The sequence below is a fragment of the Acomys russatus genome, chromosome 17 (genome assembly GCF_903995435.1).
Source record: "Acomys russatus chromosome 17, mAcoRus1.1, whole genome shotgun sequence".
In the NCBI taxonomy this organism is placed as follows: domain Eukaryota; kingdom Metazoa; phylum Chordata; class Mammalia; order Rodentia; family Muridae; genus Acomys; species Acomys russatus.
The window spans coordinates 62,651,364-62,666,379 of NC_067153.1; the positions used below are offsets into that span (position 1 = coordinate 62,651,364).

The following is a 15,016-nucleotide window of genomic DNA, read 5'->3' on the forward strand; positions in this document are numbered from 1 at the left end:
TTAAAGGTGTGCGCCACCACCGCCCAGCTTACACTTGCTTTTTGCATTTACTAATGTGTCTGGACATTGGACCAGGTGTTAGTGTTCTGTTCTGAAGATGGTCCCCCCAGAGACCATGTTAGCGCTCTGTTCTGAGGACCCCCCAACCAGGTGTTAGCGCTCTGTTCAGAAGATCCCCCCCCCCCCGTCCCCATGCCCTCCCCCCGCCCATAGACCAGGTGTTAGCGCTGTTCTGAGGACCCCCCCCATGCCCTCCCCCCACCCATAGACCAGGTGTTAGCGCTCTGTTCTGAGGACCCCCGTCCCCATGCCCTCCCCCCCGCCCATAGACCAGGTGTTAGCGCTCTGTTCTGAAGATTCCCCCCCCCCCCGTCCCCATGCCCTCCCCCCGCCCACAGACCAGGTGTTAGCGCTTTGTTCTGAAGATTCCCCCCCATCCCCATGCCCTCCCCCCGCCCATAGACCAGGTGTTAGTGCTCTGTTCTGAAGATTCCCCCCCGCCCCCATCCCCATGCCCTCCCCCCGCCCATAGACCAGGTGTTAGCGCTCTGTTCTGAGGACCCCCCCATGCCCTCCCCCCGCCCACAGACCAGGTGTTAGCGCTCTGTTCTGAGGACCCCATCCTCTGTTTCTGGCACGTGTGCAGGTGGCTGAAGTTCGAGGAGGATGTTGAGGATGGAGGGGAGCGCTGGAGCAAGCCCTACGTGGCGACCCTTTCCCTGCACAGCCTGTTTGAGCTGAGGAGCTGCCTCATCAACGGCACTGTCCTTCTGGACATGCGCGCAAATAGCATCGAGGAAATCTCGGGTAAGGGTAAAGCGAGGGCAGAGGACTTCTGGGTAAACTCTGAAGTCTGAGGCCAAGCATTCTGCACACACCCGGAACCCTGAAGCAGGAGAAGGACAGTCCCCAGGCCTGAACTGTACAGCAGCATTTTTACCTCAAACAAAACAGAACAGCGAAGCCAGAAAGAAAGAAAATTAAAGGGCTGTTGAGATGGCTCCATGGGTAAAAGCGTTTGTCGTGCCAGCTCAGTGACCTGCATTCCGCCCCAGAAGCCCAGGATGGAAGAACCAACTTCTGAAAGTTCTCTGACTTCCGGGAGCTCAGCATAGCACACGCCTTCATATCACACACACACACACACACACACACACACACACACACACACGCTTAATAATTGTAATAACGGCTTTAAAAAGAAAATTAAAGATTGAAATGCACAAAATATGTCATCTAGAGCAGATATGCAGGCAAGTGAGCCATAGCATTTCCAAGCTTCAGTGCGGCATGCAGGGTCGACCCGTCTGACTACGGGGTCCGCAGATACACAGGGTCCACAATGTACAGGGTCGCAGGTGGGAGTGAATATTAGGTTACTGTGGTGCCGGAGCCACCGAGGTACCGAGTCAAGGGCAAGGGACTGTGGATTTAACACACACACTAAAACAGCGGGTCCCTCATGCTAAGAGAGCAGCAGCGGCGGCAGCTTTTATTCAGTGTCCAAAGAGCCACCTTATAGGCAGCAAAACAGGAATGCCACTCGCAGGTGAAATCCCTCAAGAGGTGATTGCGCACAGGAGGAAAAGTCCCGAGGAGGGGAGGGGTGTGTTCTCAGAGGAGTAAACATGATTAGCTAACCAACATAAGCACGGAAGCTGCTAGAAACAGGACATGAAACAGCAAGACAGGCAGGCAGCCCAGCCGGGCCTGGTTCCCACAGTTACTGTGTTCCGGGAGCAGCACTGGAGACCGCCTGGCTGCATGGGGGACCTTTCCCTGCAGATTGACTGTTCCGCTGGGCAGGCTAATGGCTTCTCTATTTCAAGGGCCTTTGGGGACAGTACTGAGGGAGTCCTGCGTGCACTCCTTTGAAAGGTGCTGGGCCAGGTGTACAACCAACCGTGGAGAAGTGGAATTTAAGAAAAAAGTGGTTCAGTGTTAGGGTCCTGTTTACTGCTCTAGAGGCGGTGGAACCTGGGAGAACGGAGTCCACAAATGTGCATCAGTCAGTTTATACAACTTAGATGCCATGATGCTGGGGGTTAAGAGGAGGCATGTGAGTAAAGTATATAGTCACGGACAGGCCGCACATGGCAGGCCCAGGCCAGACATGTTTTTCCATGGAGGCATATGAACAGATAATAGCCAGGCATGCTAAATAACATGAGGTAAACTTGCCACTCCTGCCTGCAGGGGCACAGAAAGCGAGTCCCCAAGCCGTGTCCTCCTGCCCTCAGGGGCACAGAAGCAAGTCCTCAAGCTGTGTCCTCCTGCTCGCTGGGGCACAGAAGCAAATCCCCAAGCCGTGTCCTCCTGCCCACGGGCACAGAAGCAAGTTCCCAAGCTGTGTTCTCAAAGACACTGAGGCCATGCGACTCCTATCTTGGTTTCCTGGAGTTTTCTCATAAGCACTCAGAAATCTCTCACAACTCCATTCTTGGACATGTTCCAAAAGGTCACATCTGTCCTTCACTGACTTGTAGCTCTGTATCTAAAAGCCTGTGAAGGTCCCTAAAAAAGTGTGTGCTGTGTTTTGGGGGCCAGGGAGCTAGTGCCATTATAATCATCAAAAGTGAGGAGCCCTTGGCCAAGTCTTGGCAGGATGCTGCCTGCTCAGATTAGCTCTAAGAAGGAGGGTGGGGTATGAGTTGAAGGGAGAAGTCAGGCCATTGGAATAGACTAGCTGCACGTGGGTAGCAGCGGTCACGTCAGTAGCGGCAGTCACGTGGGTAGCGCAGGTAGGGGTGATTCCCAGTGCAGCTCAGGCGCCAGGATTAATGGGCACAGCTGACACACTGGCTTGGGGCATAAAGGAAAGAGTCTAGGATTCTGGCCTGTGCTGAAGACTTGGAGATAAACCAGCAGGGAAGAGGATGGGCTAGTTTTGTGCCTGCTGAGTTCTTGGTGTCCCGGGCATCCAGATGGGGGTGTCTGTGTCACCGGGGCTGAAGTGACACTTGGGAGACAGATCTGAACTGAAATGTAGCTTCCGGTCACCAGCTCATAGGGGTTTGGTACTTACAGTCTTAAAGGTGGCTGGGGTTACTGAGGCTGGTATGGGGTGAGGACTGCAGCTTGCAGAGGCATAGGCTGCATGAGAGAAGAGAGTGTCATCCTTGGAGACTGAGGCTCAGGAGTGCTCCAAGTGTGGACAGGCTCCTAGGGGCGCTGTGACATATTTCCACCTGTGCGGTTGCTTACATGAAAGCTGGGCGGGGTGACTCGTGCTGTAATCCTAGGGCTCGGAGGTTAAGGTAGGTCAGGTTCAAGACCACCCTGGGCTTGTGGCAGGGTCTCGTCTCAAAATAAAACCAACCAAGCAATAAATCTGGAGGCGAGAGTTCTAGGTAGGGCTGTGTTTCTCTGAGGCCCAGAGTGGGAACGTTTTTCCTAGGTCTTTCCAGGGTCTGGCAGCTATAGGTTTTTTGATTGAGGATTTTTTTTCCCCTCTCCTGGGATTTTTAAGTGGGAAGAGAAAAGCTAAAAATGGTAGAAGAGGGGCCTGGGGTGGGAATTTTTTTTCTTTCAAGATGAAGGGTACCAAAGCATGACTGTCATATGAGGGATGAAGCCAACCAATGTAAAGGTTAACCGTGCAGGTCGGTCGTCTGGGTGTGGTGGGTCACACCTGCAATCTGGCCTCTTGGGACACAGAGACAGAAGGGCACATGTTCAAAGCAGCTGCTGAGTCAGTCAGTCAGCCGTTCCAGGGGGGCAGGTGAGGAGACAGTATGCTGTGTAACCAAGGGCAGATGGGTCAGGAATAGTGGAACTAGGAATAAAATGGGGAGCCGGAAGCTCTACACATGGTCTAGAGTCCTGCTGACAGGACCAAGTAAGTATTCCCCCCCCCCACACCCACATCACCCACCTCACCCACCTCACCCCCAGCCCCCACCCCCATCTCACCCCCACACCCCCACATCACCCACCCCCGCACACACACACCCACCTCACCTACCCCACCCCTGCACCCACACCCCCATCTCATCCCCCTACCCCACCTCCACACACCTGCACACCCCCCCCACACACACTCAGACCATTGGACTTGGTAGTTTAAAAGCTAGTAATTGGGGTGAGCAGAGAATTAGTTTAAATGGTACACTTTTATGTTTTATCATTTCATTTTACGTGAGTGTATTTTGTCTGCCTATATGCCTTTGTACCACATGCATGCCTGGTACCTGAAGAGGCCAGAGAGGGCATCAAATCCCCTGGAGCTGGAGTTAGAGACAGTGTGAGCTGCCACGTGGGTGCTGGGAATTGAACCTGGGTCCTCTAGGAGAGTTGCTAGTGTTCTTAACCACTGAGCCATCTCTCTCGCTCCAATGTAACTTTCTTACGGGTTTACTTTTAAATGGGCACTGGAGTTCGGAAGCTGCAGCATTCCTGTCACGTATATCTGTGCTGAGTCCGTAGAGGAGAGGACAATAGAAAAGAAGGCAGTCGCGGGCCTTCGAGTCAGCCAGTCCTGGCTATGGACCCTTTGCTCCTCAGCTTAGCAGACATGAGGGCTGGGGACTTCTGGAACAGTCATCTCTTGGTTTTCTTGTCAGCATGAATGGTCTGAGTCAGGAGTTAAGAGCCCTTGCTGCTCTTCAGAGGACTCAGTGCTCACATTGTGTGACTCCCAGCCACTCACTCGTAGCTGCAGCTGCAGGGGATCTGAAATTCTCTTCCAGTCTCCATGGGCACCTGCACACGTATGTGGGCAGACGTACATATACATAAAGAGAAAAATAAGGACATTTAAGAATAGAGTTTAAAAAAATTGTCATAAAAATATCCTCCTTTTGGGGTTTTAATAAGGATGGCATAGATACAGCTTGTAGTGTGGTTCCGGGCGTGTATTTGATGCCAGTAGGGTTTGTCCCCCAGAGCACTGATTTGAGCTGAGCACAGCGGCATATGCTACCATCTAAGTCCTACCTTAAGAACATTTTTATATTTATGTTTTATATGTGTGAGTGCTTTGGTTGCACATACACCACGTGCTTGGTACCCTCAGAGCTGGGGTTACAGGTGGCTGTGAAGACCATCTGAGACCCTCATGTGGGTTCTGGGAATCGAACCAAACTCTTCTGTAAGAGCAGCCAGTACTCCTAACCCCTGTAAGCCCCATTTTTGCAGGAGGATCACATGACCCCAGGAGCTCATGGCAGCCTAGGGAGCACAGTGATGCCCCCGACTAAAAGATGTTTTCGTTGTTGTATGAGTGTAGGGCGATGTTTCACAGCCACAGCAGCGAAATGCTCCTTCAGGCAGAAGGCTGAGGTCACCTGGGCGACCCTAGGGAGCTGCCTACCTCTGCCTTTGGCCCCTTCCCCAGCCACATGAGCTCGTTCCCTCAGGTTCCCAGACTCTCAGTTTGAGTGTTCATGAGAATGCCTGCTTTCTAGACCTGATATTGGACCAACAAGAACTGTTCAGCGACCTGAGTGACAGTATGAGGGTTAAAGTGCGGGAAGCCCTTCTCAAAAAACACCACCATCAGAATGAGAAGAGGAGGAACAACCTCATCCCCATTGTCCGCTCCTTCGCTGAGGTTGGCAAGAAGCAGTCAGACCCTCACTCCATGGATAGAGACGGTGAGGATTTGTGAGCGCTGGTTTCTGTTTGCTGATCAGACATCCAGGGACTAGCTGGGGATGCTGAAGAGCTCGAGCCACTTAGATACTTTATGGCAAGCTGGGTGGCTGGGGAGTGGTACCCATCTCTCCCCTGGGCTCAGAAAAGGGAGCTTCAGGGAGAACACCTGCTGATGATGACCTGAGTCTAGAGCTACCTTTTTCAATTAAGCAAACGTCTCACCTTAGGTACAAGATACTGTAGCGTAGCAGGCTTCCAGGCTTGCCGGGTTGGCTCTACACCCGGAAAGTGTGTGGCCTGGGCGACTGACTAAAGCTCCTCACATCTCAATTAACTAAAGACAGCAGCATGCCTGCCCTCCCCTTTATCATGGGGTTTCTGTGAGTTCACTTATGGCCAAAGCTTGTGCCCAGGTGCAGGCGGGTCAAACTCTCCCAGCTGCTAACAGCTGGCAGGGCCTAGTCTGTATTGTTTTATAGTCTCCTTATTAACTAAATTAGAGAGTACAGACCTTGCCAGAGATCTGTTTTTGACAAGTTCTCTGTAGAGGTCTTGATGCACCTGGTTAAAGGTCACTGCCACTGTAGGGGATGGAAAGTGGGTCTTGACTGTGGTGCAGGTGGGGAGGGGGCCGAAGTCTCCCCTTACCACTGAGTGCCTGTGGACACAGGCGGAAGTGGCCGCAAGCACGATGGGGAAAGGGCAAGCGCCCAGCGGATTCTGTTTGACTTTTCCATACAGGGCAAACTGTATCTCCACAGTCTGCTCCAGCTACAAGCCTGGAAGTGAAAAATGGAGTGAACTGTGAACACAGCCCTGTGGATCTAAGCAAGGTGAGGGAGGCATGGCAGGCTGGCTTCAGGCCTGAGGCTGTCTGTAATGGAGCCCAGCGTCTACTGGGATCTGGCCAGCTTCAGCGTCCCGCAATCCTTCTCCCACGACCAACGCTGCTTCTGTGGAAAGGGGCGCCCATTCTCTCAGCCTTCAGCCTTCTGGGCATCCTGCCTGGGTGGCGCTGGCTCCTCAATGTGTCCTTGCCCAGTGAGCAAAGACAGACACCAGGGAGGCTTCGGCTTCCTAGACCCCCCAGTTCGTTGGTTACTTTTGCTGCCTGACGTCCTGCACGTTCCTTCTTAGCTTCGCGTTGTCATGACGAGACTTGGCAGTTGCAGCTGCTCCTAATGCGCCTCAGATTTCAGCCTCTTCTTAGGGGCTGTGACAGGTGCACGTGCATGCGTGGCAGTTAGGTATTTGAAAAGAGAAATAACGTGACCCAAAGCCCCCATGGAGCCTGTTCTCTGAGGACCATGATGGAATGGAATTCAGACCAGAGTTTTTGAATTCTTGAGGCAGCTCGATGCATAAAGGTGTTTGCTGCCTACAGATCTGAAGTCCAGCCCCAAACCCACACAGTGCAGGGAGAGACCGATCCCCACATGTGGTTTCTGCCCTCCACACACGTGCTGCGGCATGTGTGGACACACATGTAGTCCCTTTGTTTCTTGTTTGGTTTTTGAACAGCGGAACTGATACGGCCTGTGTTACCTCCATTCAGGGTTTTTTCGTAAAGATCAAAAAGAACAGTGAGAGGTCTTTTTAAATAACCCTGGGTGATGCGTGAAATGGGCGGGGGGGGGGGGTGGTTGGCATTAAAGATGCTGGCTCTCGAGTTATCAGAAGGCTCTCTCGCACTTTGAGGTGGATCTTCATTTCATGAAAAAAATTCCCACTGGGGCAGAGGCCTCCAACGTCCTGGTTGGAGAGGTGGACACTCTGGACCGGCCCATCGTCGCTTTCGTGAGGCTGTCCCCAGCCGTGCTCCTCTCGGGCCTGACAGAGGTGCCCATCCCAACAAGGTATGCTCAGGGCAGGGCATCCTACGTGGGGCAGATCTGTGTGAGCGCAGGTGAGCTAGCTAGTCCCAGATGTTAGAGTTAGCTGCGTGGAGAGCAGTGTCTAAGTCCCTCAGTGAGCTATGGAGGCGGGGAGGCGGGGCTGGGAGTAGCTCCAGCTTTTAACTGTGACCCGAGGTATGTTGGCCTGGAAATGGAGACCAGGGGACAATGAAAAAGCAGAGCAGGGGTGAGTGGCTTGTCACACTGGGAGGCCTTAGGCTCCCTCTCCTCGTTTGGGAGAGCGCTATCCAGGGAACCCTCTCTAGGCAAAGGTACAGCCATCTTTCCATAGGACGCTGGCAGGACTTGCTATTCCTGTGCCTTGCTATTCAGAGCCCACGATCACAGAGTTCAGGTGCCCAGCACAGACTCCTCCCTGGGGCTCGGCCAGCTCAGCCTGCGCATTGTTTCCTTAAGAGAACAGCATGGGAATTAGATAACCTTGAACTTGCACAACAATGCGGTGTTTTGAAAGGCATCTTTCTGTAGCCACGAATTGTGTCTATGGTAACTCTAAGAAATCCAGCCAGCCACAGGACTGAGTGACGTATTAGAAACAGCTCCGGATGCTGCTAGGCCACAGCGAAGCGGAGTTCAGCCACACCTTAGTCCGTTCCTCTGTGTGGCGGGAGGGAGAGAGCTCTGCTGTTTGAGAAGACAAGGAGCCGGTCTCCATCTTCACATAACTTCCTGTCTTATGTTTTGGCAGGTTTTTGTTTATCTTATTGGGTCCAGTAGGAAAAGGCCAGCAGTACCATGAGATTGGCAGGTCCATGGCCACCATCATGACAGACGAGGTACCTGCCGCCTCCTAAGTCCTGGGTGTTCGCTCTGTTCCACAGACTGTGAGCATTGCTGGGGATAAAATAATGACTCACAGTGCCTGCTGCAGGGAAGGGAGAGCCAAGCCCTCTGGGAGAGTTTTCTTGCTATCTCTGATTTGCTTGTTTATTTATAGACAGGTTCTTAACATGTAACCCAGACTGGCTTTGACCACCCACTGCCGGGATTATAAGCATTGTATCACTATGGCCGCTTAGCTCTCCCTTTTTAAAATAATCAGGGCTGCAGAGAAGCCATTTCCCAGGAGAATTCCTGTGGCCAAGCAGAATGGGCAGATTCATGTTGAGTGTAACTCGTGATGGCTGATGTAATTTTCCAGAGAATATGGTTCAGTTAAACACACTGAAGTTATTTGCATAAAGAAATACTCCTGTTCCATGGAAAGGAGACCCTGGTCAGGGTGTACCCTCAGGCAGTGTCACGTGTCCTGCTGAGGCCTGTGTAACGTCGTTCCCGGGGCACACACACACCTGAGCGGGCGGAGGGAGGCGTGGGCCGAGTGTGTAGGTCTCTCTGCTTCTTTCACAGAAGTTCCTCAGCAAGTCCATGGAGCGTGACTAACAGGGTCCTGTGTGTCTTGCCTCTTCTGTGATGACTGTAGAGCTTTAGGTTCCTTTTTAAATTCTGTGCTCTTTGCTAAGCACTAAGTTCCGTGTCTTAGCTTCCATGACAGATAAAAACGAAGAGGTTGTGTCCGCTTATCCATTGGGGATGGTTGTAAACAAAGTGCTTTTGAGATTTCCTAGTTTGTTTGTTTTTATTCCTGTCTCTATAGATTTTTCATGACGTAGCCTATAAAGCAAAGGAGCGAGATGACCTCCTGGCAGGAATCGATGAGTTCCTGGACCAGGTGACGGTGCTCCCTCCCGGCGAGTGGGACCCATCCATCAGAATTGAGCCACCCAAGAGCGTCCCTTCCCAGGTAATGCATGCACACATGCCGGTGGGGAGCACATGAGTGTCAGACTGGGAATTAAAAATTAGCAGCAAGGGTCGGATGTTAGTGTTCCCTGGTGATGGACTTTAAGGCAAACTTGGAAGGCCTGATGTAGATGGACAGAGAAGGGAGAGGGACAGTGTCTCTGAGAAGAACATCCTGTACACAGTAACGAAGAGGGAAAAAGCACGGTGTCATGAAAGAGCGAACAGGCCTAAGCTATTCTCTGACAAACTAGGGGAAGAAATCTCTTCTATGTGCCAGACGTGAAGCCAGGAGTTTTACCCACTTGCATCCGGCCTTCCCAGAAGCTCGGCGTCCCCCAGGCGCTCTTGCTTACCTCTAGTTTATAGAATTAACTGACCTTCTAGGGCAGGATTTCAAAGGACAATACGATTACAGGGACAGCAGATTTGAAACTGGAGTTTATGTCATATCTTGTTTCTGGAAAGCACAGTCAGGAATCAGATTCTTGGGGAGTTTGTTTTTGTACCTAAGTGTACATATCTCCCTGCCCTGGGAGTGTCTGTTGCATCAAATCAGCAAATAAATTCGGAAGCCACAAACATCGAACCTTTTTTCTGGCTTTTGGGTTATCCTGTTGCCAGCAAGGATGGAGAGGCGCTGATGTGATCATTCTGTTGTCTTCTGTCAAAAGGAGAAAAGGAAAATGCCTGGAGTTCCAAACGGAAACATTTGCCACATGGAACCAGAACCACACGGCGGGCACAGTGGTCCAGAACTTGAGCGGACTGGGCGGTAAGTTCTGAGATGCTACACGCTGGCCGCTGCTCACTGGCAGGCCCTGCTAAGGATTGAGGCATCCTGGGGTCTGAGCACTTTGAAACAGGACGATCTCCCGCACATATTGCAAATGTGCCCAATATTTCATTCTTCCGTTCTGGTTTCTTGAACCATCTGTTATGTCGTGTCTGTCCTCCAGTCCTTCCCAGATGTAGTTTTCCTCTGATGTGAATATGATACCTTCCTCCTCGTCTCCTGGGGTTCTCCACTTCTTCTTTCCTCCACTTGGATGCCATTTATTTTTTTTGGGGGGGGGAGGAAGCCTGGCATTCTCTGTGGCTGCCATCAGGTACTTCTACAATGTTGATGGTTCCCCTCCCCCATCACCACACCGTGTCACACATCATCTACAGTATCGATGGGTCCCCTCCCCCATCACCACACCGTGTCACACATCATCTACAGTATCGATGGGTCCCCTCCCCATCACCACACCGTGTCACACATCATCTACAGTATCGATGGGTCCCCTCCCCCATCACCACACCGTGTCACACATCATCTACAGTATCGATGGGTCCCCTCCCCCATCACCACACCGTGTCACACGTCATCTACAGTATCGATGGTTCCCCTCCCCCATCATCACACCGTGTCACACATCATCTACAGTATTGATGGGTCCCCTCCCCCATCATCACACCGTGTCACACGTCATCTACAGTATCGATGGGTCCCCTCCCCCATCACCTCACCGTGTCACACATCATCTACAGTATCGATGGGTCCCCTCCCCCATCATCACACCGTGTCACACATCATCTACAGTATCGATGGGTCCCCTCCCCATCATCACACCGTGTCACACGTCATCTACAGTATCGATGGGTCCCCTCCCCCATCATCACACCGTGTCACACATCATCTACAGTATTGATGGGTCCCCTCCCCATCATCACACCGTGTCACACGTCATCTACAGTATTGATGGGTCCCCTCCCACATCATCACACCGTGTCACACGTCATCTACAGTATTGATGGGTCCCCTCCCCCATCACCACACCGTGTCACACGTCATCTACAGTATCGATGGGTCCCCTCCCCCATCATCACACCGTGTCACACGTCATCTACAGTATCGATGGGTCCCCTCCCCCATCATCACACCGTGTCACACATCATCTACAGTATTGATGGGTCCCCTCCCCATCATCACACCGTGTCACACGTCATCTACAGTATCGATGGGTCCCCTCCCCCATCATCACACCGTGTCACACGTCATCTACAGTATTGATGGGTCCCCTCCCCATCATCACACCGTGTCACACGTCATCTACAGTATTGATGGGTCCCCTCCCACATCATCACACCGTGTCACACGTCATCTACAGTATCGATGGGTCCCCTCCCCCATCATCACACCGTGTCACACGTCATCTACAGTATCGATGGGTCCCCTCCCCCATCATCACACACCGTGTCACACGTCATCTACAGTATTGATGGGTCCCCTCCCACATCATCACACCGTGTCACACATCATCTACAGTATCGATGGGTCCCCTCCCCCATCATCACACCGTGTCACACATCATCTACAGTATTGATGGGTCCCCTCCCCATCATCACAACCGTGTCACACGTCATCTACAGTATCGATGGGTCCCCTCCCACATCATCACACCGTGTCACACGTCATCTACAGTATCGATGGGTCCCCTCCCCCATCATCACACCGTGTCACACATCATCTACAGTATCGATGGCTCCCCTCCCCCATCATCACACCGTGTCACACATCATCTACAGTATCGATGGGTCCCCTCCCCATCACCACACCGTGTCACACGTCATCTACAGTATCGATGGGTCCCCTCCCCCATCACCACACCGTGTCACACGTCATCTACAGTATCGATGGGTCCCCTCCCCCATCACCACACCGTGTCACACATCATCTACAGTATCGATGGGTCCCCTCCCCCATCATCACACCGTGTCACACATCATCTACAGTATCGATGGGTCCCTCCCCCATCACCACACCGTGTCACACATCATCTACAGTATCGATGGGTCCCCTCCCCCATCATCACACCGTGTCACACGTCATCTACAGTATCGATGGGTCCCCTCCCCCATCACCACACCGTGTCACACGTCATCTACAGTATCGATGGCTCCCCTCCCCCATCACCACACCGTGTCACACGTCATCTACAGTATCGATGGGTCCCCTCCCCCATCATCACACCGTGTCACACGTCATCTACAGTATCGATGGGTCCCTCCCCCATCATCCAAACACCGTGTCACACGTCATCTACAGTATCGATGGGCTCCCCTCCCCATCACCACACCGTGTCACACATCATCTACAGTATCGATGGGTCCCCTCCCCCATCATCCACACCGTGTCACACATCATCTACAGTATCGATGGGTCCCCTCCCCCATCACCACACCGTGTCACATCATCTACAGTATCGATGGGGCCCCTCCCCATCACCACACCGTGTCACACGTCATCTACAGTATCGATGGGTCCCCTCCCCCATCACCACACCGTGCACACATCATCTACAGTATCGATGGGTCCCCTCCCCCATCACCACACCGTGTCACACGTCATCTACAGTATCGATGGGTCCCCTCCCCATCCACCACACCGTGTCACACGTCATCTACAGTATCGATGGGTCCCCTCCCCCATCACACACCGTGTCACACGTCATCTACAGTATCGATGGGTCCCCTCCCCATCACACACCGTGTCACACGTCATCTACAGTATCGATGGGTCCCCTCCCCCATCACCACACCGTGTCACACGTCATCTACAGTATCGATGGGTCCCCTCCCCCATCACCACACCGTGTCACACGTCATCTACAGTATCGATGGGTCCCCTCCCCATCATCACACCGTGTCACACGTCATCTACAGTATTGATGGTTCCCCTCCCCCATCATCACACCGTGTCACACGTCATCTACAGTATTGATGGTTCCCCTCCCCCATCATCACACCGTGTCACACATCATCTACAGTATCGATGGGTCCCCTCCCCCATCACCACACACCGTGTCACACATCATCTACAGTATCGATGGGTCCCCTCCCCCATCATCACACCGTGTCACACGTCATCTACAGTATCGATGGGTCCCCTCCCCCATCACCACACCGTGTCACACATCATCTACAGTATCGATGGTCCCCTCCCCCATCATCACACCGTGTCACACATCATCTACAGTATCGATGGGTCCCCTCCCCCATCATCACACCGTGTCACACATCATCTACAGTATCGATGGGTCCCCTCCCCCATCACCACACCGTGTCACACATCATCTACAGTATCGATGGGTCCCCTCCCCATCATCACACCGTGTCACACATCATCTACAGTATCGATGGGTCCCCTCCCCCATCACCACACCGTGTCACACATCATCTACAGTATCGATGGTTCCCCTCCCCCATCACCACACCGTGTCACACATCATCTACAGTATCGATGGGTCCCCTCCCCCATCACCACCGTGTCACACATCATCTACAGTATCGATGGGTCCCCTCCCCCATCACCACACCTGTCACACGTCATCTACAGTATCGATGGGTCCCTCCCCCATCACCACACCGTGTCACACATCATCTACAGTATCGATGGTTCCCCTCCCCCATCACCACACCGTGTCACACATCACTTACAGTATCGATGGGTCCCCTCCTTCATCACCACACCGTGTCACACATCTTTATTTTTCTTTGCCTTGTGCTTCCTGCTAGACTGTTGACCTCAGAAGGTCAGATACTCCACTGTATCCTGGTGCTCGGCACAGTGCTGGGCCTCAGAGCAGGCCCACCATGTCTGATGAATGAATGAATACGGGCAGCATGATCCTGTGTGTAGCATGGAATGGACAAGGGATGAGTAAATGCGGGGTCACGGCTTTAGGATGAGACCCCCCGAGGGTGGGAGGATGGGCGTTGTATAAGGTGTGTGTCTAGGAAACAATATCTACAACTCCAGGCCAATATTTTAAAGGCAGATGTCCAAGGAAGAGACCTTTGTGGCAGGTGAAGGTGGCTAGCCTGTAGACTAGGAAGTTCACTTCCCAGGAGGGAACAAGATACGTGGGCCACTGGGTGCATTGGAGGTCCCCCCGGATGGTGGGAAGAGGGTACGTGGGGCACCGGTGTGCATCGGTGGTGCCTCCGGATGGTGGGAAGAGGATACGTGGGGCACCGGTGTGCATCGGTGGTCCCTCCGGATGGTGGGAAGAGGGTACGTGGGGCACCGGTGTGCATCGGTGGTGCCTCCGGATGGTGGGAAGAGGGTACGTGGGGCACCGGTGTGCATCGGTGGTGCCTCCGGATGGTGGGAAGAGGATACGTGGGGCACCGGTGTGCATCGGTGGTCCCTCTGGATGGTGGGAAGAGGGTACGTGGGGCACCGGTGTGCATCGGTGGTGCCTCCGGATGGTGGGAAGAGGGTACGTGGGGCACCGGTGTGCACCGGTGGTGCCTCCGGATGGTGGGAAGAGGGTACGTGGGGCACCGGTGTGCATCGGTGGTGCCTCCGGATAGTGGGAAGAGGATACGTGGGGCACCGGTGTGCATCAGTGGTCCCTCTGGATGGTGGGAAGAGGGTACGTGGGGCACCGGTGTGCATCAGTGGTGCCTCCGGATGGTGGGAAGAGGGTACGTGGGGCACCGGTGTGCATCGGTGGTGCCTCCGGATGGTGGGAAGAGGATACATGGGGCACCGGTGTGCATCGGTGGTGCCTCCGGATGGTGGGAAGAGGATACATGGGGCACCGGTGTGCATCGGTGGTGCCTCCGGATGGTGGGAAGAGGATACGTGGGGCACTGGTGTGCATCGGTGGTCCCTCCGGATGGTGTGAAGAGGATACGTGGGGCACCGGTGTGCATCAGTGGTGCCTCCAGATGGTGACACAAGGTTGGGACTGCGTCCTGTGTAGACC

The 15,016-nt window shown here is 53.3% G+C and overlaps 1 protein-coding gene across 1 annotated transcript in view; it reads left to right on the forward strand.

Annotated features, from left to right (window-relative positions):
* The window catches only part of Slc4a8 (solute carrier family 4 member 8), a 65,917-nt gene that overhangs the window by 23,182 nt on the left and 27,719 nt on the right, over nt 1-15,016 (forward strand). The window contains exons 5-11 of the mRNA XM_051160366.1: nt 647-807; nt 5,406-5,594; nt 6,337-6,428; nt 7,294-7,451; nt 8,200-8,287; nt 9,109-9,255; nt 9,929-10,029. Coding sequence (XP_051016323.1) covers nt 647-807; nt 5,406-5,594; nt 6,337-6,428; nt 7,294-7,451; nt 8,200-8,287; nt 9,109-9,255; nt 9,929-10,029 — 936 coding nt within the window. The remainder of the gene's footprint in view (nt 1-646; nt 808-5,405; nt 5,595-6,336; nt 6,429-7,293; nt 7,452-8,199; nt 8,288-9,108; nt 9,256-9,928; nt 10,030-15,016) is intronic.